The sequence below is a fragment of the Rattus rattus genome, chromosome 2 (genome assembly GCF_011064425.1).
Source record: "Rattus rattus isolate New Zealand chromosome 2, Rrattus_CSIRO_v1, whole genome shotgun sequence".
Lineage (NCBI taxonomy): Eukaryota > Metazoa > Chordata > Mammalia > Rodentia > Muridae > Rattus > Rattus rattus.
This window is the reverse complement of record NC_046155.1, coordinates 41698704-41726226: the sequence shown is the minus strand read 5'-3', so window position 1 is coordinate 41726226 and position 27523 is coordinate 41698704. Positions and strand designations below refer to the sequence as shown.

The window sequence follows — 27523 nt, the reverse complement described above, 5'->3', positions numbered from 1 at the left end:
GGGGGACCAGGAAAGAACAAGGAATTACATAATCCAGACACAGAGACTAAAAAAATGATCGGGACCTCTGGGACCTGTGGACTTAATGACCAGATCTTACACATACCACCCACCCTACTGCAGTCCTGGAGGCAAGAAAAACAAGTAGCTGAAATTTCCCAGATTTCCCAGTGCATTATATTATATATAAATTATATATATACAATTTATCCATTAAATAAATGTATATAAAATAATACAAAATACATAAAATAAAGTTTTTTTAAAAAACCAGACTGTTATATATGAGGAGGGGCAAAAGATGTAAAATATTTCTATTGACAGTGATCAGTAGGAACATATAATACTTAAAGGAATCCTTTTTACAGGCTATACAAAACAAAAAACATAGGTTAATCATAATGAAATTCTAAGCATTGTTGAAGTAACTCAAAATACAGACAAGAACAAATCTCTGTCTCATTCATGTGCATGCACATGCATACACACAAACATGCTGAGAGAGAGAGAGAGAGAGAGAGAGAGAGAGAGAGAGAATATAATGAAATGGCAGAGTTGGGTATTGATATGCCAGTAATTTCACCAAATATAAATGTAAATACCAATTAAGTTGCAAAGTGTATTTAAAACATGACTCAACTGTAACTGACTACAAGAAACTCATTGGAAATACAACAGTATAATCAGTTTAGCAGGCAGGGATAAAGAATAGTACGTTCTATAAACACTGGTCAGAAGAAAATCGGGCTAGTGTGGCTGTACATGCCTGTAATCCCAGGACTCTGTGGGCTGAGGCAGGGGACTCATGTGTTCAAAGATCTTGGCTACATAGTGAGATACAGTTTTAGATAAATAGGAAGAGAAAGAAGGAGAGGAGAAAAGACAGAGGGAAGGAAACAAGTTTATTTATATTCAGATCAGATAGTTTATTTTGGAGCAAAGATAATGAGCAGACAGAGGGGCCTTAATAAGGTCAGTCCACCCAAAGGCATAGCCATCCTAAACTGTGTGCACATAAATAGAAATACAAAATATGTGATGACAAACTCCATGAACCTGAAAGAAGAAGAGAGGAAAGTCCAAGTACAGACGGTGACATCAGCATCATATTTAACAAGCAATGGAATAACCAGGCCAGATGTTAGGGGATACAGAAGAATTCAAAACACTGCCAGGCCTCGACTAATTTAGACAACTCCAATGACAGAGCATACATTCTTTTCTGGTGTTCCTAGAACATGTGCCATTTACCAAGCCCTGACCATAAAGCAAGCCTCAACAAATTTATAAATGAGAGGGTATATTATCTGGCCAAACAAGAACCAAAGGGAGGTTAAATAAATAAATAAATAAAAAAAAAAAGTGGATCAGCCAAACACAATAATGAAGGAACACGTTTCTAAATCATCCACAGCGCATGCACGCATGTGCACACAGACAGACAGACAGACAGACAGACAGACACACACACACACACACACACACACACACACACCACTGAACTAAATGACAATGAACATACAATTGGTCAAAACTAGTGGGATGGGGTGTCTGAACGGTTCAGTAGCTGACTTCCTACAGAGAACTGGGTTTAGTTCCCAACCAGCTCATAACCATCTGTAACTCCAGTTCCAGGGAATCCAAGTCAACCCATGTGCACTGCATGCACCGATGCACAGACATACACACAGGCAAAATACCCATGCTTACAAATAACAATAAGTATTTAAAAGAGAAAGAAACTCATGATTTACAGACAACGGCTGGCACAGAAAATCTGATGTTACTAGGAGCTGAGCAGTTTCAAAGGACACAAGGTTGATATGTAAAAAATTGATTGTGTTTTATATACAAGCAATGACAAATCGGAATTTTAAAAGAACATTTGCATCCTACTTACAACAGTACCAAAATATGTCAGTATTTAAATATAAGCCCAGTGAAAATATGGTATGTTGGCTATTTATGCTGAAAACTACAAACCACTGATTAAAGAAATCAGGGAAGACCAAAACAAGTGGAGAACTCTGCAGCAGAAGGCCCAAATTTTTTGAAACGTTGTCTCTCTTAAAACAGATCTCTAAATTCAGTGCGATATCAATTAAATTCCCATCGGCCCCTTTCAATGGAAATTCTAAACTGGGTATGGAAACATGAAGGAGCCACACCAAGCCGGGCAGTTTGGAAAGACAACCACTTTGAAGGGCTCCCACTATGTGCACAGTGTGGCGTAAGCTGTGGTAATCCACAGTGTGTGTATGCAAAACAGCGGTCGGTGCTTGTGATGCATGGCAGTCCTGCAGGGAGGCATCTTCCTCACTTCTGAGGAGAGGAAACACTGCCCTGTGCCTGGAGGGGCTTGGGGGGGGGACAGTAAGACACTCCTGGAGAGGAGTGTCCCCAGCCAGACCCTCTGGTAGTGGCTACAGACTAAAACATTTTCCATGACGCTTCTTGGGAACCAAACATCACCTATGGGAAGATGAAGGGGCAAAGCCGGATGGAAGATAACGGAAAACGCCTGAGTTCACAGCCTGCTTATGAGTGCATAGCAGTGACCATCAGAAGACTCAATGTAAACGGAAGGATCACCTGATTAGGGACAGGGACAAGGGCTGGAAATGCTGCCTGAATGACAGAGACAACCTGGAAAGTGTGGTCCTTATACTCAAGGCTCTACCAGAATGTAGAGAGCCTTGGGAGCTTGGGTTTGACTTTCTTTGTCAGAGCCCCCAGGTTACTACCTGGACAATAAGTGCTCCATCAATACTTGTCAAATGAACAGGTAAATAAATGATCTCACAGGCTGCTGGGGCTCATACTCCCTGTGCGCCGATAGGCATGCAATTCATGACTTAGTTGGCTCACACTGAGGGCTCTGCCTCCTTGTGCTCCTGCAGTGCCTAGAAAAGTGTTCTCTTGGCAGCCATGATGGACCTGTGCCCAGGAGTTAGTACAGGACAACACCCGTCTTGAATGAGACGCATTCAGCCATTAGCTTTGATTTACTGATGCTTGCCAAAGGCATAAGGCGTTGCACCGAGTTCCCATCACTCCACCTCACCACAGTGACAGTAAAGTCAAAGAGCCCCGGTGGGCAGGAGCTATGCTCATTAATTGGTGATGAGGAGAGGAAATGACTTCCCCTCAGAAGCACATTGCTGCTGCTCTGCTGGTGGAATTCCTCTCCCCACCTTGTTTACTAGCACTCAAGGCTAAAAGGGGGTTCAGGTTAGCTGCATTTCCTCTGGATGCTATGTAGAGGTCAAACCGTCCTAAGAAAAGCGGTTTTGGGGAAGTGGCTAGCAAATGAAGCTTTTCTGCTCCTTTCTGGGCAGTTTTCTTCTGTGAAAACATCTAATAACCCTATAGGTATTTAACTCTTCTGTGGCCACTGGGGTATCTGGGTTACGATTAAGACTCTGAGTCCACCAAGGCCAGGACCAACCCTAAGGGGAAGAAGAATATCAGGGATGAGCTCTTGGTCCTTCCTCAGGCTCCAGCGATCCCTGATGGCCAACTGGTCCCCGAGAGATCTCAGATTTCATAGAGTCTGGGGTTTATAGTGCCACTGATTCTTATGGTGTTGGAGAAGTGCTGAATTTCCTATCCCAAAGGAAGACTCTGCCACAACCTGTAGGTTGACCTGACCTCCTATTCTTGGCTTGAGAAAGGTGGGAACTGAGAACGGTAATGAGTAATGTTCCCAAGTACGAATGTCTCACAACGGGATGGACTCCTTGGGGTCCTGGAAGTACTTGTAAGAACTCCTAAGATGACCACCCACTAGTCCATCCCATCAGGAAGAGATTCAGATGCTGTCTTAGAGTTCTATTGCTGTGAAGGGACACCATGACCATGGCAACTCTTTAAAGAAAATCACTTAATTAGGACTGGCTTATAGTTCAAAGGTCTAATGCATTATCATCATGGCAGGAAGCAAGGCAGTGTGCAGGCAGACATAGTGCTGGAGAAGGAGCTGATAGTTCTACATCTGGATCAGCAGGCAGCAGGAAGAAAATGAATCACAGTAGGCCTGGCTTGAGCATCTGAGACATCAAAACCCACCCCCAGTAACAGACTTCCTCCAACAAAGCACACCTACTTCAACAAGGCCACGCCTCACAAATGCCAATTCCTATGAGCTGTGTTTTCTTTCAAACTACCAGAAATGCATTTGAGAATAATCCTGGATATAGAATCATGGGGTTTCCAGAGACTCAGCCCACCATACATGAAGGAGTCCTTCCAGAATTCAGAGAACCGGAGTGGGCTAAATTCACCAGGTAAGTCTGGGATGCCAAGGAAAATGGCATTCACAAACTTCTAGATTCTGTAAGAGCAACATTTCCTAAGAGTGTGGGTATAGAAGGGGTTCTCCAGTGTCCAAAGGAACCAAGACTATCTAGGGGGCTTGACAAATACCAGGTGCTAGGACCCACCCAGAGTTTGTGATTCAGTAGGTTTGAGGTGGGGCCTGGCAATTGCCATCTCTGGCATGTTCTCAAGTGATGCTGATGGTCCAGGACTATTCTCAAAGAATGGTTGGATCACAGTGTGGTGCCAGGAGTGCCCCTGCCCTGTTTGATGTCCAGTGGATTGATTCTGGCTTCTGATGTGGTCTGTTTCCCATCCCTTCATCCTCTGAGGTCTAGGTTAGTCTTGATTGTCTTTTGATGCCAATGGAACCATAACCCCCTGGCTCTTTATTGGGTGTCTCAGCTCCATTCTTGCTTGATTCAGGAGTCTTCCTTGATCTCTGTTCTATCAGGTCTTTCCTCAACTCCTTGTCAAGCCAAGTCACCAAACTTCCCACCAGCATACCTCCTATCAGGAACATGAGCTGTTACATAAAAACAAACCCTTCACAGTCTGTCAGCTCTAACCTCATACAATTGCTGGGCCTGGTGATGCACACCTTTAATCCCAGCACTTGGGAGGCAGAAGCAGGTGGACCTCTGTGAGTTCAAGGCCGGCTTGCTCTACATAGCGAGTCCAAGGACAGCCAAGACTATGGTGTTTCATGTGCCTCTGTCCTCAATCAATGACTTCCCCCAGAGGAGCTTTGATAAGATAAAACCCAAAGCGAGGGGAACCATCTTACATGTCCCAAGGCTATCCCACCAAGGCCTGGAAATCTCACCTGCCAAGAGAGACTGAGGGAAGAATTGCTGTTGCTATTCTTGTTGCTATGAAAGACCCAGGAAAACATCACGGCATAAGAAATGTCTTTTAATTTAACTTTGTCTGGTGCCACGTGAGAAAAAAAGAGTCTCAATTACTGGTGGGAACAAAAGGGCAGAGCAGGCATGGTGAGGTCAGGAAGGGACCTCGGGGGTTTCTAGGCTCTGGTATACTGTCTTCGTTCAGTCTGGTTTCCCCACAGAATGTATGGCTTTAATATACCTGAGCAGAAGCTTGCCCAGGCATTGTGCTGTGCCTACGCCGAGCTACTGAGACAGAGAATCAAAGGGTTGCAGGTGGCCATGAGTTATGTCTCGGAAGGAGCTGGAGATGTCTTGGAGAGAAGTTTAAGGAGGGTCTGTGGCCAAGAGGGAGAGGAGAGAGACGGGGTAGCGTGATCTAGAGGAGTGACAGAGAGGGATAGCAAAGAAGGTGATGGTGACTTCAACCTTCCCCAGGTGAGGAGCAGTCAAGTATGAGAAGCTGGGGGAGGGGTGGTGAAGGGAGAACATGTTTCCTGATACAGGGGCAGGAAAGGGACTCTGGGGAAGAAATGAGTATTAAGCTGTGAGAAACAAGTAGCAATGAGCGAAGGTCTAAACATTTATGGGAAGTCAGGGCAATTCTTCTGGGAACCTGGATGTAGAGCCAGGCAGGCCGGTGGGGGCATCTGGACCCTGCCTTTGGCATTTCACTGCTTAGAATAATCCTCGCTGTCCCCTCATCCCAACCCAGCTCAGCCCAAGGTACGAATGTGAGGAGTTGGACCTTAGCTCCAGTCAGGGCCTAGAAAGATCCAGGTTCCTCAAATCCGAGCCCCTACCGCTTCAGAAAGCGGTGTCTCCCACACACATGCTGAGGATGGGACTGGAGGCTCACAGCTCCTGTCCCTGTTGGGTGTCCTGGGTTCCTGGTGCTCTCTTTCTCTCTTCACTCTTCAGCCTTCTCTATTTGACAGACTTAAACCCAGGTCACACCTCTTCACCGCTCTCCCTGGGGGAGTCCGCTCCTCCTCTATACCCCCAAAGCTGAAGCTGAATGACTCGGCCCCTCCAAGGTGTGCACTGGGCATGGCACAACGAGACAGCTGTGTGCTGAGATCTACCCTGCTTAGAGAGCCAAGGACAACCCAAGGTCCCCTGTAGTGGGGATGGAGAAAGGGTAGAAAGGGGACTGGGTACACAGGAAACCGAGGCTACAGGATGAGGCTCTGTAATAACATGCTCCCCAGAACGGTGAGGACTGGAAAGTTCTGAACTCCAACCTGCTCGGTTCTCTTAAAGGTAATGCCTATGCACATCAGCGTTGGGAGACAGAGAATGTTTATTTAGGAGTAAGTTAGACAGATTTATAACGTGTGAACACTTAGGCTTATGTACGGAGTGAGGCCCCTCTAATTCTTACCCTGGATCCCTGTGGATGTTGGGGTAAGCCTGTCTAACTCCAATCGAGCGCTCTCTTTAGTGTTCCCAAAGGAAGAGGCGTTGAAGCAAATGTCTTCTGTCTTGCCCATGGCTTTCTCTTTTTCTGCAGCCAGCTCATCCCTTCTCTTTCCTCAGGAATTCTCTCCTGGGCTATCATCCTCCCTGCTTGGTTTTCTGTCTTCACAGCATCAACCCAACCTCCTCTGAAAAGTCCCCCAGCCTCCATAACCAAGCCTGCTAACGTCTCTCACCGGGGGGTGGGGTGGGGAGGGTGGGGGGGGTGAAAAGCCCAGCTTGCTGGTTTGTGTTCCCCCACCCATCCCATTTCCCACTATCACGGTCCACCTTCCTCAAAGCTGTATGCATCCTTGACCCATGAGGACACAGACCGTCTGGTTCAGGTCTGTGGTTTTTTTTTCCCAGCACCTATTATTTTTTGGAGCGTTCACGCAAGAAGCTCTAATGGAGGAACCTGTGGCACAAACAGGACCGGAGTTTAGCCAGGATCAGAAGAGCAAGGACAATGGCATCAAGGAGCGCTGAGCAGAGTTGGTAAGAAAAGCAACCATGGAACCCTATCCAGCGGCACGAGGGGGCTATGGAAGGTAGGCAGAGGCAAGGCTTGACAGCACTTCCGGAAGGTCGGTCTGTGTGAGGCATCATCGAGTCCGGCACAGCAGAGGGGAGAGCGGCTTCCGGTCTGATATCATAACCACTGGTGAGGCGCTGGCTGTCAGTGGAGCAGGGATGCCAGGAGGATCTGAGAGGCTGGAGGAAGTGCCTTGGCTGGGTCAGATGACTTCCAGGATCCACAGGGCTCAGTCAGAGCTGGAATCGAAGTTCCCAGGCGTGTGCAAAGCACCACAGCCTCCAACGCACTGGAAGGCTTTTTCTCTTTTTCCCTAATCATCCGTGTATTAGTTGCTTCCCCTTTGCTGTGATAAAAAAAAAAAAAATTAAAAAAAAATCAAAACAGAAAAACAGCTTAAGGAAGAGTTTCTCTTTACTTTCAGCCAGGGGAGGCAGCCCATCATGGCAGGGAAGACGCAGCAGCAGAAGTCGATGGTCACAGCTCATTCACGGTCAGGAAGCAGAGCGATTTCGCCAATGCATAGCTAGCTCACTTGGTCCTGATTGGGTCCAGAACCCAGTCCATGGAACAGAGCCCCCCACAGCTAGGATAGCCCTTCCACCAAGTAACTCAATCTGGAAACTCTTTATAGACATGCCAGAGGTTAGTCTTGGTGGCCCCAGCCCCTGTCAAGTTGACAGGCAGCACTAACCATCTTCGGCTATTTACCCGAGACATCCTCCAGGCACGTGGCACTTCTTAGGTGAAGTCTGCTTTTCTTCCTCTCCCCTCTTGGCTCCGTGTTCTGCTTCCCCTCAACACTGGCTACCCTCTGTAGATGATCACTATGTGGCTTTGACCATTTGTGTAACCCCTCTCGGCCCCATTTTGTTATCCGTTATTAAAATTATGAAAGTACGACGCACAGAGTTTTCGAGAGGGTTGAATGAGATGGACCCCAGAACAGCCCACCGGCTTCTGTTACAGCAACCCTGCAGGGGCTTCTCCCGGCTGGTTACTGTATGAACCCACTACTCTACAAACTCACGGAGGGAAGGACAGGACCACAGGTGGCTTGTCTGTGCCTTCCTGGGACCAGTCTGGGGAACTGTGACCCCTAGACCATATATTCCACTTGTGAGTAGTTACTGAGTACTGCTGTAGGACTCATAATAGACTCCAGATTAGGATAAACAAAATCAAAGAGCTGTGGAGGCAAGGCAGACACTGACTTGCCCGTGAAGAGTGTGGTAGAGGGTCATAGACCTTGGGCTGAGGTCCTGTGAGCCCAGCGAGTCAGGAAGGAGGAAGCTGCAGGCAGACCTAGTTAAATCCTATTATTCTAGTCCTATCATAGGCGGTGGAGATGAACTGAGTTCTCCCTTTGACCCCCACAAAATAGCACAAAGGTATAGCTCCTGAGGAAAATCCCACTAGAACTAAGCATAAGCCCAATATCCTCATTTTTCATGGAAGACCTCACCCACCGTCCACCTTGCCTGCCCAGGCTTGCAAGGTAAGGACTTCCGGCCAACATCAATTCATTCATTGGGCTCCAAAGTATTTTTAGCTCTGGGCAGCCAGGCCCGGTGGGAGACTGGCAGCGGGCGGAGCCTTCCATGTTGCTCCTGGCTCAGCATTAGAGGTGGCTGGGCAGAGGGTGGAGGCCTGCGCATACCTGGTATCCTGGTCCACAGCTGCCTCATTGTCCCAAGGGGAGGAGCCCGGTTTCTGCCTCTGCCACTGACCTGAGGCTGGGAACATTTTTTCCTGTTGATTCATCCTGGGGAATGTTTTGGGCCCAGGTCGGGTGGGGCAGGGCCACTGGGGGTGGTGGGAGGGTGGGGAGGACATCTTAGACACGAGCAGCCAGGGGTGGACCCAGGTCTCTGGCAATATATGGTCAGGGCGACCTGGCGGTCACGTGCCATCTTGGCCCTTATTGCCTCTGCCTTGGGGTCACGTTTATTTGCACATCCTCCCTCTCCAGACTGGGATAGCCCCCTGCCAGCGTCTAGCACCTTAGCCCGTTTTCTAGCACATAGGAGAAAATCAACAGAGGGTCCTGAATGAAGAAACCATTAGGGTACCTGGCAATAGGAGGCAAGGCAGGGGACATGCCACTCGGCACTCACTGCTCCGAGACTAGAGAGGAAGCTGGAAATTTCAACTCATTACACAAGTGAGATTCTCAAGGAGCTGAGGGGACCAAAACTAGAAGCCTGAGGCCTGGAGCCTGGCAGCCGAGGAGCTGGGGACTCCCCTCCATAGCCTCTCATTCCCCTCTATCTTCCACGCCCCCGCCCCCTTAAACCTGGCAAGGACCAGGGACATCCTAGCTAAGTACCGGAAGTCTTAAGTTCTCCGCTGTGAGGTTTATGAGTCTGGGAAGCAAATCCTGTCTCCTGGGACTGAACTTCACAATGGGCAGAGTACAGCTTTGCTCTCAGGCTGCCTTCAGCAAACCCTCGGGACCAGGTCACAGAGAGGCTGCACCCTGTTACTCAAGCAGCAACACCCTACCATTGAACCGGGCCCTGACCCCAAAAAGATGCCTGCATTGCAGCCCACGGGATCCAGACCTAAGACTATGAGGCGCTCAGTTCTATAAGCTCAATGGGACACAGCCCTGATCGGCTCGTTAGACAGAGGAGAAAACCGTGCCAGCAGAGGGACTCGCAGACCTGATCCTTGACACCCAATGCTGCCCCTGCCGTGCGTCTCCTGGGACTCCAGCAGCCCCGTGCTCCCCGCAGCGCCCGGGACTTCCCAACTTGGCCCTGTCCCGAGCTGTGCGCCTGGCTGATGGCCGGCCGGGCGGGGCTGCCCGTGCACACAGGCGCGCCCGGGGCGGGGCCTGCGACCTCCCCCGGGGAAGGCCCGGACTTGGGGCGGGAGGCTGGCGGATAAAAAGCCCCCGGGGCGCCGGAGAGGCCCGTTAGCGCTGCTCAGCCCCGGCGCCCGGCCCAGCCCCGACCTCTGGATCCAGCCGGTGAGCTCCTGCCTGTTGCGGTCTCCTGTCTGCCTCTTGCTGTCTGTCCTTTTCTTCTCGCGGGTGGGCAGGCCTCTGAGGGTACTAAGGGCTCCGAGGAATGGGGGAGTCCCAATGAAGAAATTAACCCAGCCCCTGGTGGGTCACAATCTACTTCCCCAGTGGACAAGTGCCCATGTTAGGGTAGTTGGTTCAAGGCTGCATGAGTGGAGAGCTCTGGCCCGCAAGAAGTCTGCGTGTCAGGTTTGTGATCACACTGTTGTAACCATTTCGCACCCTGCAAGAATGCTGGGGAAAAAGTAAAGTAGAACTAGATGTCTCTCCTGTTACTCGGGGTACTAAGCGCTGGGGCATAGCTGGGCTCCCCCCTACTGTCAACACAGAGCTGACTGCCGAAGATGAGGTGAAAGAGGGTCTGGAGGCAGAGGGCTTCAAACCCCACCTTCCCCAGCCCATTTGCAGACTCTGCTGTAACCACAGGAACGATGCCACAAAGGTGCAGGGCCAAAGGCCCAGAGAGCTACAGAGAAGGGATTAGGAGTGATCCACAGCTGGGGTCGCAGGACAGGCACCCCCCATCCCCCACCAGTTGCTCTAGGAATCTTGGGCAATCACCCCCTTCCAGCCCTCCCTCCTAGTCAGACCAGGTGCCTGTGTCTTCAGACTTCACGCCAGTGCCCTTGCACTTCAGCCTGAGTGAGTCATAGCCAGTGACAAGGTAGAGTTCCATTCACCCTCCCTCTCCCTCCCCCATCCAACATCAATCACTCTTGTGGTTTCCACAGCCCAGTCTGTAGCCAACTGACCTCTTTGAATCCTGGCCAATCCAGCTATTTCATTTCTCGGGACCTGACTTCTCCATCTGTAAAACGGAGATGCCCGTTCAGACATGTTCTTAGAGGCATTCCTGTCCTATCCCCTCCCCTTCCCCCTTCACCCATTTCCTTCTCCCCTGGGGATGAGAAGGGACTCCTTCCTTCTCTGAGGCCCATTTCTCCTGTACTCAGTTCTGTGGGAGCAAATAGGAAGGTAGGATACTGGCAGGCCTTTCTAGAGGAAGTAACATTTGAGCTGGGTGTTGAAGTGTGTGTAGGTGTCTAACAGTCTGAGTAGGGTGAGCAATGGGCCCTGGGAGATGAAAGGTCTGTCTTGGGAATGACAATGAGAGGAAGAATTTGGTGTGAGTAAAAGTTCTGGGAACCTGGAGTGGGCAGGAAGTATGTGAGGGGATCTCTCCAAGGTCTGCCTCCTGGCAGCCTGAAAGGAAGGGCATTGCCTTAGCTTAGAGGCCAGGATCTTGCAGCAGAAGCCCACCCCTGTCTCCAGGCAAGGAGCCTGAAAGCCTGTGGCTTCTGAGGAGACCTCCATGCAGTGGGGACTTTCGCTGGTTACAAAGCAGAACAGCCTAGCCTGTCAGAGACCCTAACAGTATGTGGGGTCCACTTCCCATTTTACATGTGTTCAAACTGAGACACCAAGAGAGGAAACCTGGACTCTTGACAGGATCACTGATGGTAGTTCCCTGACCCTTAGCAGGAACTATATAGGGTCGCCTCTCAGCTCAGACCCAGTGACCCCAGGAACCCCTAAAAAGAAGAGGAGAAAGGGGGACATGGGAAGCACTCTGGTGACAATCAGCTAGGATCCTCCCAGGGCCCTGAGTGTGGAGTGACACCAGGTCAAGGCTGTCATCTGGAAGAAAGTGCAGCAGAGCCAATGGGAAGAGAGGGCCTAGTCTTGGTGTGGCAGATGGGGTGGGGGTGGGGGTCTGGCTTCATAGTGTAGGTAGAAGGGACAGGGGTGAGTCCCGGGACCCATAGTTGGACAGTGGAGACCAGCAGTTCTACCAAGCTGCCGCACTGATATTGATGGTTCGTTCCTGCAAGTTCCTCTTGTAGGGACTGGCATGTTCCTATTGATTTGGTAGGTATAGATGTTGCCACCCCCATTTGACAAGAGGGAAGACAGACACTGAGGCACAAAGTTGTTTCACATTACCTAGGCTCGTGGGGAAGTGGAATTTGATTCCAGGCAGTCTGACTCCTCCAGAAAGCCCTCCCACATGGCAAGCCCCCTGCTGTGGTGCCTCCCACACAGGCAACCACAGATGGTTCAGAGTGCCACATTCACATCTGGCATCCTTCTGGGCACTGAGATGTAACAGGAAGTCCTCAACCTCATGGAGCATCTTTCCCCAAGGCTATCTGGTATACCTCTATTCCCTTTCATCCAGCCTTTCACTGATCAAGGCCATGGGGTTGGGGACGGCACTGGGTCCTGGGGGAATAAGGAGTGACTTTCAGCTGGATACCAACCTTGGGGAATGGAGTGGCAGAGCCTGAGACATTCGCTACTCTGGCTGATGAGCCATGAACTTCTCCATGAGTAGGGTTGCCAGGTAGCTAAGGGTGAAGTTCAAGCCTCGATCTTCCTGCCTTGACCTCCCAAGTGCCAGGATGCTCCCATTCCTGGCTGACCGGTTACACCTTTAAGAAGCTTTCTCGTGTCTCTGTCCATGCACAGTGAGGGTAAGGAATAGTGGTCAACACCTGGCCTAACTGACAATCCCCAAGAGGCCAGCAGCACTGGCTCATCCTGTAATCCAGGGAGTTGGGAGGCAGAGGCTGGGGGTTCCAAGCTCAAAGCCAGCTCTAGCTCTATAGCAAGATCCTGGTTTGTTTGTTTGTTTTTAAATCACTCAGAAGACACTCGTTGGCAGGGTGTCAGTCCTCCCCATCCACTCCTAAGTGACCTCCAGAGCCAGGGTGGAGGGGCGTCAGCAGTGGGCAGCCTCAGGGGACTCTAGTAGCTCTGTTCAGGCAGGGTTCATCTCTGTGCCCTGCCCTACCCACCAATACCAGGACTAAAGTTGCTAAATGGCAGAGGGCTCCAGCTTGGCCCTCCCTCGACTGTGCATCTCTGCATGAACCTGCCCGGGCTTTCTCCTTCCGATAAGATGAAGGGAAGGTACACCTGCTCCTCCATCACCTGGGACCTCCCCTCCCTCCCCCCCCCCCCCCCCTTCCCTTCCCTTTCACATCTCAGCAGTAGTGGGAGATGAATGAGTGCCTCCTGCCCTGCTCCCGCATAAACTCTTTTTCTCTTCCCTTTTTACCCATCCTGTCCTCTCTCGCTGAAAAGCCCATTCCAGCCCCAGAGAACATCTAACAAGACCCAAGTTCTCTCTCTCACTCTCTCTCTTTCTCTCTGGTTAGTTGGTTTTTGGGCCAGGGTCTCACGTGGCCCAGGCTGCTCTCGAACTCACCAGATATGAGAGGCCGACCTTGGACACTTGATCCTCCTGCCTCGATCTCCCAAGTACTAGGAGTCACCATGCCCATCTCTTCTTTAAATCCTCCCCTAATCTCTGTGTGAAGTGAAGGTGAGGAGTATATTCACTGTCTTCACTTTCGTGTCCCTACACCTGGCTTGACAAGCGGACCAATGCAAAGTCCCTCCCAAAATTGTAACCAATGCATGAAGCACACAGCTTCATGGGCTGGGCCGTAGCTGGGCATGCATGCCACCCAGGACAGAGATATTTGGCTCAACCTTCTCACCTTAGAAATAAAGAGACTTAGTCATGCCACACAGCAGTAGTGGAAGGACCCCATTGCCCGGAATGGTCCTTCCCACCCCAGCACTCATGCGCCTCCCTTTACTTGGGGTGCCAGGAACGGCAGAAGCCAGACAGCGGCACACTGCTAGGCTGATGTTTCTAACTAACCTGAAGGATCCAGGGACTGCACTTGGTGAGGTGGCCTCTCTTCTTCCTGTCTAGTCTCCTTGGGTCGAAGCGGTAATCACCATTGGTTCCTTCCCCAGGTGCCCCGAAGTCACCATGATGTGGCCCCCACCACCCACCTTCTCTGTGTTCCTGCTACTGCTGCTAAGCCAAGTCCCCTCCAGCAGGCCACAGTCACCAGGCACCAAGAAGCTCAGGCTTGTGGGCCCAGCGAACAGGCCAGAGGAGGGTCGGCTGGAGGTGCTACACCAGGGCCAGTGGGGTACAGTGTGTGATGATGACTTTGCTCTCCAGGAGGCTACAGTGGCCTGCCGACAACTGGGCTTTGAGTCAGCCTTGACCTGGGCACACAGTGCCAAGTTTGGCCAAGGAGAGGGTGAGTGACCAGGACACCTTGCCGCACAGGATGCAAAGACGCGGGGGCCCAGCTTCTTTCTCTTAGAACTGGGCTCACTGAGGCTCCGTAGAACTTTCTAGAAGCCTACCCAACCTTTCACGACCAGGCCAAATGGCCTCTTGGAGGCACTTCCTGGGTTTAGTTGCAGATGACCTCTGCTCTGACCTCCCCGTTCTCTCTTGGAATGAGGTCACCAGCCTCACCATTACTAAGTCTAACTTCTCTGAGCGTAGTGATTTGCACAGAGTGGATACTTAGGAAGAAATTGATGGATAGAACGGTAGACAGATGGACTAGTGATCAGTCTACTGCCACTTTCCAGAAACAGTTTCTGTGGACCTGACTCCCAGAGGAAGCAGTGGGCAGGGGTGTAGACACTAAGACCCCAGAGAACCAACCCCCTTCCTTCCCTTGCTCCTCAGTGACTCACCAGAGAGAAAGCGGTCTCTCTCCTCATCTTTGAGCTCATCTTCTCTCCCCCACAGGCCCCATCTGGCTGGACAATGTCCGTTGTTTGGGCACCGAGGACACCCTAGATCAGTGTGGCTCTAACGGCTGGGGTGTCAGTGACTGCAGACACTCAGAAGACGTTGGGGTGGTGTGCCATCCACGGCGCCAGCAGGGGTATCACTCTGAGAAGGTCTCCAATGCCCTCGGGCCCCAGGTGAGGCGGCTGTCTAGGTCCTGTCCTGAGCTGAGGGCTGGATGGGGCAGGAAGCCTCCTGCAGAGTGAACATGGAGGAAGGAGACGTCATTCATGTAGAACCAGTCAGGGGACCAGACACTAGGCCTGGTGGGACCTCAGAAGCTGCTCCCCATGAAGGAGGCAGACGTGGGACTAAGGGGCTGCTTCAGCCACAAGGCTTGGCCACAATTGCTGCCTCTTCTTAGCACAAACAACCCCAAGCTAAAAACAGCTTAAGCCAAACAGCAGTAATGGGCAGGGCAGGGAGCTGGCTCCCACCCCCTACTTGCCAGGCAGCCGCTGCCCGAGGACAGTTGGTCCTGGCACACTGGATCTGCGATGAGCCACCTTGGGGTGCTCCACACTGGTTTGAGTCACCCAGATGTAGGGGTGGTGGGTCCTGAAGAGCCAAGGAAATGGGTTGGTCTCTCTGTTCAAGCCCATTTCAGTTCTTTTCAAGGTGATAGATCCAAGGAGGGAAAGGGTCTAGACAAACCAAGACTTTGGCTTCCATTTTCCCTGTAGCCTTCAGCAAATGTCTCCTGCTCTCTGGGCCTGACAATAAGGGGCAGGAAGGGGATTCTAAGCCTGGTCTTCTCAGGAAAATCTGCAGTGGTCTCCAGGAGGCCCAGGACCCCAGGAACATGGCCTATGGTGAGGTGACTCTATGCCTTGCAGGGCCGGCGGCTAGAAGAGGTGCGGCTCAAACCCATCCTCGCCAGTGCCAAAAGGCACAGCCCAGTGACTGAGGGGGCTGTGGAAGTACGGTACGAGGGCCACTGGAGGCAGGTGTGTGACCAGGGCTGGACCATGAACAACAGCAGGGTTGTGTGCGGGATGCTGGGCTTTCCCAGTCAGGCACCTGTCAACAGCCACTACTACAGGTAGGAGCGGCGGGATTGCCAAGTTGAACCTGTGTGTTTATGGATCTGTGTGTACATGCATGTGTGTGTACATGCATGTGTGTATGTATGTGTAGTGTAAACCTTGAAGGGTTGCACGTGTGTGGTGTGTGTGTATGCGTGCGTGTGTGTGCATGCATGCATGTGTGTGTATGTCTGTGTATATTCATGTGTATGTTTATGTGTGTGTGCATGTGTGTGTGTGTAGTGTAAACCTTGAAAGGTTGCACATGTGTGTGTGGTGTGTGTGTATGCACATGTGAGTGTGAGTGCATGTGTGTGTAGTGTAAACCATGAAGGGTTGCACACATGTGGGGTGTGTGTGTGTGTGTGTGTGTGTGTGTGTGTGTGTGTGTACACGCATGCCCAGTATAACCTTGTTGAAGGGTTCAGTGAGATCCTGGAGGGACACATTTCCATTTGATTCTTTCATTTTATACCCCTATCAGTTCTTTCTTTTGGGTTGGTGAGCATGGGGTTTACTTCCCGACCACTTCTAGATGATTCTCAGGACATTGTAGTTACTATAGTGTGACCTGTCCTGGGCTTGGCTCCATCAGGAACCAGCTCTGGGCCTTGGTTGGGGTGCATGGCCTTCAACCATCCTCTGTGGCAACTCTGTGCTGTCCAGGGAACTCCTGCTCTGTAGACCTAGACTGTAATTGGGTTGCATGCAAGCTAGACCTGAGGCGGGGAGTTTGGGTAAAGGAGACATAAAAAATACTCTCAGAAATGTGACCAAACTGTCACAGAAGATTCCATCAGCTCCATAAACAACCACCACAACCCCTGTCCCACCAGCTGTGTCAGTGACATCCCAAGACATTTCTCAAGGCACCGCTAAGTCATCTAGCCTGCTCCACCCCTACTGGTTTGCCACGTGTCTTCTAGGCAGTTGCAAGTAAGTCCCTTGCCTCTGGCTTGAGGACTCTGGTTCTGAATAAAGAACATGGTAGGCAGCCCTGGGACTCTGTGGGGATGAAGGGGTCTTGGTCCCCCGGCTCCTCAATACCTAGAAATTGCAAATCAGGCCCTGATGACCTGCTCACCACCCTTCAGTAGAATAGCCCTGATGACAGTCTGGGAGGCAATCCCCCAACCCCCAATGAAGCTCTCCACTTGCACAGTTCCCAGGGGACCTTTCCCAAGTCTCTTCTCTCAGGGACCCCGTAAGGATCCTTTCATCTGTACTTAGGGGCTTGGGGGAGGGCAAGAGAGAGTTGTTTACTCCATGGCAGCCCCGGTGCAGTGAGCTGAGGCACCTTGCTTGCCTTCCCTGTGATGTGGAAGAGCGGCCAGCACTGTATGTGGGGTGGATATCCCATCAGGTTCCTGCCCATCTCCATGTTGAAGTAAACACTGTGAAAACATCTATAAGCTATGAAGTCTGCTATAAACGTCTGAACGGAAGTGGGGGGCAGGGAGAGTTCTTGCACCCCTCTACCCTATCTGTTTTCTCTGTCACAGAAAAGTCTGGAATCTGAAGATGAAGGATCCCAAGTCTAGGTGAGGAGTGGTGTGTTAGCAGGCAAAGGGGTATGACATGAAGTGCTCCCCCTCCTCCTCTTATCCCTTTTCCCCTTTTCTCCCCTGAGCTCCCTCATCCCCACTCAAACCCTCCTCCACCCATATTTTCTTGTCTTCCAGGCTCAATGGCCTGACAAAGAAGAACTCCTTCTGGATTCACCGGGTTGACTGTTTGGGGATAGAACCCCACTTGGCCAAGTGCCAGGTACAGGTGGCTCCAGGAAGAGGCAAGCTCCGGCCAGCCTGTCCGGGCGGCATGCACGCTGTGGTCAACTGTGTGGCAGGGCCGCATTTTCAGCGACAGAAGCCAAAGCCGAAGCACAAGGAGTCCCGCGCAGAGGTCAGCCCCAGGGTCCTGACCAATCTGCAGGTGGTGCAGGTCCCTCACAGCAGTGCCCTGCCCAACGGGGTAGAGGAGCGAGGAGCCATATGGGCAGGAGGAGCTGGGCTCCTTGGGATTGGTTTTTTAAAAGGAGGTCATTTATCATCCTCCCATAGATGGGAAGTTGACATCATCTGCCGTGGATAGACGGCAACCGTGAAAAGAGTAATTAAACTGTAGCTGCAACCCACTGAGGGTGAAGGCATTGAACCCGAACCTGGTCTTTAGTTTAGAAAAGTAGGTGAGAGAGTGCTAGTGTGCCCTGCCCCCACAACACACACGCACACGCACATGCACACGCACACGCACACGCACACGCTACTCCCCACATGCCAGTGAAGAAGCAGAGGTCTAAAAAGGGTTAGTTGTGGGAAGCCAAGGGCAGAATTGAAAACTTGGCCTTGCCTCTGGCCCGTGACGCTAACAGGAGCCCCACTCCGAGGTCCACCCCTGAAGCCGGTTCTCTCCTCTTCAGCAGGAGCTGAAAGTGCGCCTGCGCTCTGGCGCTCAGGTGGGTGAGGGCCGTGTGGAAGTGCTCATGAACCGCCAGTGGGGCACAGTCTGTGACCACAGGTGGAACCTCATCTCAGCCAGCGTTGTGTGTCGCCAGCTTGGCTTTGGCTCTGCCCGGGAGGCCCTTTTTGGGGCCCAGTTGGGCCAAGGTGAGCATGGAGGTCCGGGGTGTGTAAGAGGGCCCGGATGTACCACTCGTTTCTCTTGGCAGCCCAGAAGTGGAAGTCCCCTCCCCAGGGAGGGGAAGTCACAGGTATGGTTTACAGAGGCACCTCACACAGTACGCTCTTCCCTACAGGGCTAGGGCCCATCCACCTGAGTGAGGTGCGCTGCAGGGGCTATGAGCAGACCATCGGCGACTGCCTTGCCCTAGAAGGGTCCCAGAATGGTTGTCAACATGCAAACGACGCTGCTGTCAGGTGCAACATCCCTGACATGGGCTTCCAGAACAAGGTGGGTGTAGGTCTGAGTGTTCTCAGGCAGGGATCTGGGCTGGCCCGAAGAGCTCCCTTCTCTCTGTGACTTGTCCCCACATATAGTCCCACAGAAGGCAGAGGGACATGGGGCTTCGCTGGTATACAAACTGGTGCATACTCACTCAGGTCCTGAGAAAAGCGGGGAAAGAAGGCGCATCAAGCCCAGACTACCAGCAAACAGTGTTGGTGAGGGGCTCTGGCCATGGTGGGCAAGTTGCTGGTATCTTGGAAAATGGTATTGTCTCTGTAATGGGATGCCCAGTCAACAAGGTGGCAGATCCAAATGCCCTGGACAAACTGAGTCATTGCTAATAGTGGGAGAGGCTAGGTAGGAGGGCAAGGTCCAGGGCAGAAGCTCCTGCCACAGACAAATTTTTCTAGCAAGTGGGGACATCACACACTAGCTATTGAGCTAAGCTCACATTACAGGAGTTGGAGAGCCTGGCCGGTCTCCCGGCTTGCAGCCCTGGCTTCTCCCCTTACGTGACTCTGACTATTACAGGTGCGCTTGGCTGGTGGGCGCAACTCGGAAGAGGGCGTGGTGGAGGTGCAGGTGGAGGTGAATGGGGTCCCACGCTGGGGGACTGTATGCAGTGACCACTGGGGGCTCACTGAAGCCATGGTGACCTGTCGGCAACTCGGTCTGGGATTTGCCAACTTTGCTATCAAGGTAGGTCTCAGATTGGCTCCTTCCCTACAACCACAGCCTCCTGGGCTGGCAGGACTGGAACCTTTGCCAGAGCCGTAGGCCATTCATTCATTCATCCATCCATTCATTTGGCACTTGCTCATGAGTGAAGCTATAGGTTGTCACCAACTGGGTTATGAGCACAGTTGAGGGAAGGCTGCTGAAATGACCTGGTATACAATTTCATCTGAAGGAACCATGCACTGAAGCTAGCTAGATATGGAGGAAGAAGAAACAGCTCATGCAAGGGCTTGTAGCCAGCGGAAGTTTGACTCAATCAGGGAACCATGGAGCCAGGGGGTTGCAGTGTGCTCTCCAGGGAGAGGGCTGCAAAGTTTAAGGGTAAAGGAGGGAGGAGGCAGGAGCAAGATTCCTATCTGTTGTGCTGTGCAAAGGCAGACGTCACTCAAGAGGCCTAGGCTCTGCCCTGGTTGGGATGTGAGGAGCAGCTGAGAATGGGGGGGAGGGGTACACTACCCTATGTGGGAATGAGGGGCCAGGCTTGTCCCACTCAAACAGCAGAGCTGCCTTCTTCGACATGGATGGGACAATGCCACAGGACACTGGGGCAGTAGGGCACTGGGGCAGTAGGGCATTGCCCTGATTACATAAAGAAACTCTTAATGTCAGAGGGGTCCAAATGTGATAGGGCTGCCCACCAGGTAGGGCTCTCATCTGTGAAGATTTTAAGGCCTGTGCTGGACTGGTCTGAGGGATGGTAGAATGGAGGCGTCAGAACATCTTGTATGTAGTACCTCAAGCTCTGACGGCATGTACTGTCTTCCCAGGACACCTGGTACTGGCAGGGGACACCAGAGGCCAAAGAAGTAGTGATGAGCGGAGTTCGCTGCTCAGGCACAGAAATGGCCCTTCAGCAGTGTCAGAGGCATGGGCCTGTGCACTGCTCCCACGGCTCGGGGCGCTTCTCGGCCGGCGTTGCCTGCATGAACAGTGAGTAATGCAGGTGGGCGGAGGGGTCAGGGAGCAGACACGGGCTCCGCCATCCTCCAGCTGGGAGCTGAGCTGTCCTGGTCAGATGCAAAGCCTTCCCTGCCCACCTCCCTCATGGTGTTATTGTGAGAACCAAGAAAAGCCCATGGAGCTAGAAGGCGGCCTTGCAGCTTGAGGATTGCGAACGACAGTTTTAAAAGAGTGAAACAGAATAGAAAATGTGGCAGGCAGTCTATTGCTTTTAGGAAGGGTAATGGTTTTTCTCAGAACTGCGTGTGTGCTGAGTTACAACATAGGATGAATTGGCTAGTTTGTGGGGAATGTTTTGAAATACACTGTGGAGGTTACCCAGATGTGAGGCACACCAGAGCCTAAGGCCAAGCTGTGGGTTCCCTTCCAAGCCATGGAGATTACCCAAAAGCCTTAAGGACACGGCTGGTTTGTGGCGAGAATTTGCCTCACAGACCCAGATCCTCAGGGTGGCAGCGTCTGTTTGACATTGACCAGCAAGGCCTGAGCCAAGATAATTACATCCAGTCCAAAGGCTGCAGGCTGGCACCAACCCCAGAGGCCACTTGACCTTCTTCTCAGCCACTCTCCAACCTGTCAGGGAGCCCTCTGTGTAGCACACCCTGAGGAGAGCCCTGGGTCCCTCCTTCTTACCCTCCCCTGAAGAGGGACAGGATGTCTGTGGTGTCCTCTGCAACCAGGCCTCACAGCATGCTGGTTGCTTGGCAACCTTGGACTTTAACCCCTTCTAGTGCAGCTGTCTTAACGAGCACATTTGATGCCAACAGCCGGTCAGGTGCTGACCAGCAGCCTGTACTCACCCACCTCTTGACTTTCCTCACGTTTCTTGTCCCCCCTCACTCCCTCTGCAAGCTCTCCTTTTCTTTAGGAGCTCTGTCAGACACTGGCCACCTCCTGGCTCTCTCCAACAGAAGACAGGTATCTGGAGTGTGTTCAGTGACATGCCAGGCACCATGTAACACTTCAAACCGAGCCAATCAATGAACAAGCCAGTGCTCCCACCCACTCTCGTTGGCACACATACCTAGCGGCATACCTAGGCCCCAAACACCTGAGAGAGAGGCTCCTTTTCTCTTTTAAGGTTGCATGGCAACAGCAATGGATGCTACATTGACGCTTGAAGGACAGTGATGGTAGAGGCTTCAGAAGAGAGCCCCTTAGAGGAAAGGAAAGAGGCTGGGCTGACAGCGAGACCTAGGCATAATGGATTTAAAAAAAAAATTGTTGTTGTTGTGTGTCTGTGTGTAACTTTCTGGGAGTCAAGTCTCTCCTTCCACTTGGAGGACAAGGGTATGCAGGTTTGCAGAGCAGGCACCTTTCCTGGCTGGTCCACCTTGCTGACCTCAGGTTGGACTTCTGCATACACAGGTGCGCGCACTGGAGATAGCCTCAATGTCTGAGAATGAATGCATGGAGCACTGTGGACGTGGGTAGGCTAGGATGGACCACCCAGAGGAAGCAGGGTGAACAGCACAGTCGAAGGGCAAGCTCCACAACGGACTCCTTCCGTTTTCCCTTCCTATCCTCCCCCTCCAGCTCAACAGACACTCAGAGACTGAGGCCCAGGGAAGGCAGAGACTTGGCTGAAATAACTGAGCTAGGTATTAGCAAAGCCGTAGAGAGCTTTTACCCACTAAGCTACACAAAGGCCCTTTGTAACATGAAAAGCATGCTAGAAGAGAAATATAGCTTATATCCATTTCCTGTTTACTGCAGGCTAGACAGTGCTCTAAGCAAATTACAGATACTGCCTATTAATATCGCCAATATGATTCCTGCCTTGTAGATGACAAAAGGCACAAAACCATTACGCAGTCACAGTGCTGGGACAGTGAACCCCAGCCAAGAATGAATGCTGGCTCCAAACTTAACCGTGACAACGGAGCTGCCTCCCGGGTGGCAGTGATAGGCTGCTCCCTGTTACTGGACTCCGTCTTCACACTCAGTTGCCTTGCTTGTGTTCTTTCCGGAGTCTGGGAGTGAGCCCATGCTTGTGTTGGAGAACAGCCCTACCTTCTTACTCCTGTCCCCCCCACCTTGCCCCTGTCCCCCAGGTGCTCCAGACCTCGTGATGAATGCCCAGCTGGTACAAGAAACGGCCTACTTGGAGGATCGTCCACTCAGCATGCTGTACTGCGCTCATGAGGAAAACTGTCTCTCCAAGTCCGCTGACCACATGGACTGGCCGTACGGACACCGGCGCTTGCTGCGCTTCTCCTCACAGATCTACAACCTTGGCCGGGCTGACTTCCGTCCCAAGGCTGGACGACACAGCTGGATTTGGCACCAGTGCCACAGGTTAGTACCTGCTCACCCTTGGCTCTAGAGGGTTAGGGACTAAATGGATTGGTTCTCCCTGGTCTCAGGCAAACTCCTAGTAAGTCTGCCTTTCTAGTCACTTGGCTGGGCTCGCCCCCCAGGAGACAACGAGGGGATCCCTGGAGCACCTACAATGTACATCTTCTTTGGCTCCACCTTTGTGGACGGTGCTTACCAGGCCAGCTGCACACGGTTACCATGGTTGGTCTCTGCTAGTGTGGGATTACACACTTTGTCTATACTGGACCTTAGGTAGCCCCTGTCAAGTAAAGTGGGGACTGCAGAAATGTGGAGATCCAAAACGGATGCTGGCTCAGCAGAAAAGTTGGCAGGCTCCTGCAGCAACAAGGAGAAGCAGGGAATGGCGGGAAACAGACCGGTACGGAAGGAGACAGTGAGCATCTTTCCCTAGAAGGAACCTGCAGACCAGAAAGGAGAGGCACTGCCTGTGACGGAGGCAGAGTGCAAGGGGAAGTGTCCTGTTTTCTTTCAGGACATGGCTGTGTGCAGGGAAAGCTGAGAGGAATGGGCAACGATTTGAGGACTTGGCCTTGCCTGAGTTAATAAGCACCTTTTCCTGTAGCATGCACAGAGCTGTCATTACTACTTGAGTGGAAAATATGGTAGCAATTTGGTCCCAGGCTGATGGAGCACAATAAACTCTCTCCCTACTTCTTCACTACTTAGGCCATCTCTGGGTCAATTTTCTCCCACCTACTTCTCTCAGCCTTGGATCCTGCAGCCAAGATCCCAGCCTTCTGAAGGCCACCAGGGGCTGTTTGTACCTCTTCTCCCTGAATTAAGGTTCCAAGTAGAGGGGACAGTTGTGCTTGCTGCCTGGCAGGGGTACCAGCAAAGACGTCTGTGACATGCTCATCTTGGATTTAGGAGGAAGGGCGGGCGCTGCCCGGTTATTACAGCTTTCCCCTGTGGTAATGATGGGGCTCAGGCTTCCCTGCTGACCTCTCCTGATGACCCACTCCTATTGCTGTAGGGCTGACAGCTGTCCTTCTTCCTCAGGCACTACCACAGCATCGAGGTCTTCACCCATTATGACCTGCTCACGCTCAATGGTTCCAAAGTGGCTGAGGGGCACAAGGCCAGCTTCTGTCTAGAAGATACAAACTGCCCCTCAGGTTCGTGGGTTTCTACGTAACTCCCTGATGTGCTTGGAACGGATTTCTCAAGTACCTTTGGGGCCAAGCACCTCTCTCCCCTGTCCAACAGCTCCAGGCTCCTGGAGATTCTAGCTTAGCAGTAGTGCTCAGGACAATCAGAAACATCAGTTTCTGGCTTCCAACGCAGGTGGAAAGACCTCATTTCCTCCCAATCCCCACCAGTCTGTACCACCTGAAAAGGGCTTAACGCTTTCAGCAGCTCTCGGAGGGCAGGGAATGTGTTTCCTACTTGTACCCCACAGATGAAAACCAGGTCTGCCGAGGTCTGGTGGACAGAATTAGCAGAGAAGGGCTAGAATCCCCACTCACGATTCTTAGGCCAACAGGGGCTTTTACTAGAGCAGTCTTTGTCATGAACGTCTTTTGCCCATGCTAAATCCAGTTAGCAGGGATTCTGATCTCGGGCGAGTTTTAACTGAACCCATGCACTGGGCAGAAGTACAGAGCTGGTGCAGCCAGTTTGAGGCTTAACTGATGAAGCCCGTGAGCGACCAGAGTGCTTGGGTAAGTGTGCCTTCTTGGTGCCATGGTAACTGTGTACTGTCCTTTCCAGGAGTGCAGCGGCGCTATGCGTGTGCCAACTTTGGGGAACAGGGAGTGGCTGTAGGCTGCTGGGACACCTACCGGCACGACATCGATTGCCAGTGGGTGGATATCACAGATGTGAGTCCAGGGGACTATATCTTCCAGGTAAGGAGGATTCTCCAGCAGTTTAGAGACTCTGTGCATCAGAGAAAGGCGGTTTCCCATGGGATCCAACAGACCTGTTCCTTTTAGGAGCTGTATAGTAGGGGAAGAGTCCTAAGGGGACCCCAAGGCTCTGGGTTTCCGTCCCGATCCAGTGGACACCGAGTAGTTCTTAGTCTTCATCTGTACATCTATGAAGAGGGATGGTGATGCCTGCTTCCTGGGGTGACTAAGGATCAGCAAATCTGGGCATTTTGTGGAATACTAGGGAAGATGGAAAGGACCCTGAATGTCAACACCTTGAGAAGCCACATCACCCACTTTGACGTCTCCTTCACTGCAGGTGGTTGTGAACCCCACAAATGATGTGGCAGAATCAGACTTCTCCAACAACATGATTCGATGCCGCTGCAAGTATGATGGGCAGCGAGTCTGGCTGCACAACTGCCACACAGGTAATGTGGCCACTGTGACATCAGCCTTGTATAGCCGATGGGGCTGGAAAAAAGAGGTATACCTGGGTGTGGCTCGTGTGTCACAGATGGCCACGGGTAGGATGACATTGGTCATTAGCCTCCCCACCTAGCAACTACAATCCTTCCTGAGTGAATGGCTAGTTTCCAGTCTCAGAATTTCCTGTCCTCTCAAGCCACATCAAGATTTTTTTTCCTGCCTGGGTGTGGTAAAAGTGTAAGTCTTGAATCCAGACACTTGGGGAGGCACAGGCAGATCTCTTGAGTTTGAGCCCAGGATAGCCAGAGCTATGTAGAGAAACTCTGTCCCAGAAAAAGGTTCTCCTTGACCTCTGCCGTTACCCATAGCTACAAACAGCAGCAGCAGAGGACTGTAGTGTCAGGTAGGCCCGGGAAGGAAGGAGCTTCTCTCTGCACAGAATCCCATCTCACGGTTGAATGGTGCCTAGACTTGCTAAGGTCTATGTATTTAAGGTGGGGGGCAGGGCTGGCCTGTCAGTGCGTTTGAAGACCTACAACTGTATGATCACACTATCACACAGGAGTTCCCCTGGAACTGGTGTTATAGGCCACTGTAGGCCCCACGGTGTGGGTGCTGGGAACCAAACTCAGGCCCCCAAGAGTGGTGTACAACTAAACTGCTGAGCCATGCCTCCAGCCTCAGGCTTTGTTCTTAATTAAAATTTTCTGTAATTTGCAACAGGTATGTGCAGTTCAGCTGGCCTTCAACTTGGGCAGTCCTCAGCCTCAGCCTCTGCGTTCAGGGATTACTGAGTACAGGCATGTTCCAGTCTGCCTGGGTAGTTTCCTTTTGTAAAAATGGACTGTGAGCTTCTAGTACACTGAGGTGCTCTCTGGAGAGGGGCAATGGGAGGTCTGTGTTGTGACAGAAAAGCACTCCCTGGCCTCAACTCTGAGGCAGGGACACTGACAAAATTTCAGTCAAGATGCAAAGTTTGCTTTTGTATTTCGTCTGTGGTAGTGGGCTCCCACACGCAGGGCCTTCCACGGCTGGGCAGGCACCCTATCACTGAGCTCCATCCCTAGCCTCATTTGTTTTAAAAATACACTCTGCCAGCAAATGGGAGGGAATGAGAAGGAACGTTTAAGTTTCACATCTGGGTAACTAAGTAGACTTTGCTGACAGAGAATGAAACACGAATGTGAGAGGAATTTGGACTCTGCTCGTGGAGACGACAGAGCCTCCATAACCAGACTGCTAGGGACACACAAAGATAGTGCCAGAGTCCTTCCTTCCACACTCGGTAGTACTCGCTGCAATGCACCTGAAACTATGTGACAAGAGCTCCTTTGAGGACCAGTTAACAAATGACACTGAGCCCAGGGATAAAGGCACGGGGAACTACTGTCCCTATAAGCTTTTAGGGTAAGGGGTACTGGGAGCCAGCGAGCGCCATGGTGGGGATGAAGCTGGCTAGAGCTGCAGTCTCGGACAATCCCTGCCACTACAGAGCCTCCTGTTGCTGTTGAGTTACAAGGGGGACACCAGGGGACAGAGCAGGTAGGGTGGCCACAAAGGAAGAACCTGGGGACAGGGGAACAAAGAAGAACCAGTATGGCCCTTTTCACACAACAGACTGTATGCCTAAGGCTGCCCGGATGGAAAGGGGCTGTGGTGGGTTCACCTACTTAATGATTTTGCTTTGGCCCACAGGAGATCCCTACCGACCCAATGCAGAGCTCTCCCTGGAGCAGGAACAGCGACTCAGGAACAACTTGATCTAAAGCCGTTATTGCACGCCCCCAGCTCTGCTCACACACCAGATACCTCAGCTTACTGGAGCCATGCCCTTCACAAAGCCCTGACTCACAGGACAAGGGGCCAGTGACAAGGAGCACCAAGAAGCTGCTCAGGAAGCCTTTCAGTGGCCAGATCATCACCGGGATGGCAGTACTCTCAGGACGGCTCTGGCCCCTCCAGAGCACCTATGGCCTAGACAGCATGGCCTTGAGGCTCTGACCAGCTAAACCTTCTCTTAAGGAGACTCGACCTTTCTTACAACTTGATGCACAGTTCCCAGCTTTAGGAGCTCCAAGTTCCTCAGGGATGAACTGTGACCAAGGCCCTCCCTCTCTAAGTGGTGCTTCACAAGTGTCTTGGAGGAACACAGGACAGAGGAGCAGAGAACACAAGAAGTGGATGGAGTCAGTCCTCTCTGCTATGTGCTCCATGCAAAATAACCATGTCAAAGTCACACCTGGCAGAGAGGCTGGTGAATGCAGTCCTCTGCTTATCCTCCCTCAGAGGCTCTGAAGCCTCTCCTTGGCAGTTTTAACACACACACACACACACACACACACACACACACACACACACACACACACACACACACGTATGTTTCTAATACCCCTGAACCCTCAAGCCTCCTGATGGATCA

General features: G+C 51.8%; 1 protein-coding gene across 1 annotated transcript; it reads left to right on the top strand.

Annotated features, from left to right (window-relative positions):
* Positions 1-10107: 10107 nt before the first annotated feature.
* Loxl4 (lysyl oxidase like 4) lies at positions 10108-27104 on the top strand. The gene is made up of 15 exons (XM_032895503.1): positions 10108-10171; positions 13997-14292; positions 14799-14977; positions 15677-15882; positions 17368-17406; positions 17548-17767; positions 18285-18471; positions 18621-18775; positions 19301-19468; positions 20275-20437; positions 22522-22765; positions 23807-23922; positions 24518-24654; positions 24995-25106; positions 26800-27104. The coding sequence occupies exons 2-15, from the start codon at positions 14013-14015 to the stop codon at positions 26868-26870; spliced, it is 2277 nt and encodes a 758-aa protein (XP_032751394.1). The 5' UTR covers positions 10108-10171; positions 13997-14012; the 3' UTR covers positions 26871-27104.
* The last annotated feature ends 419 nt before the right edge of the window (positions 27105-27523 follow it).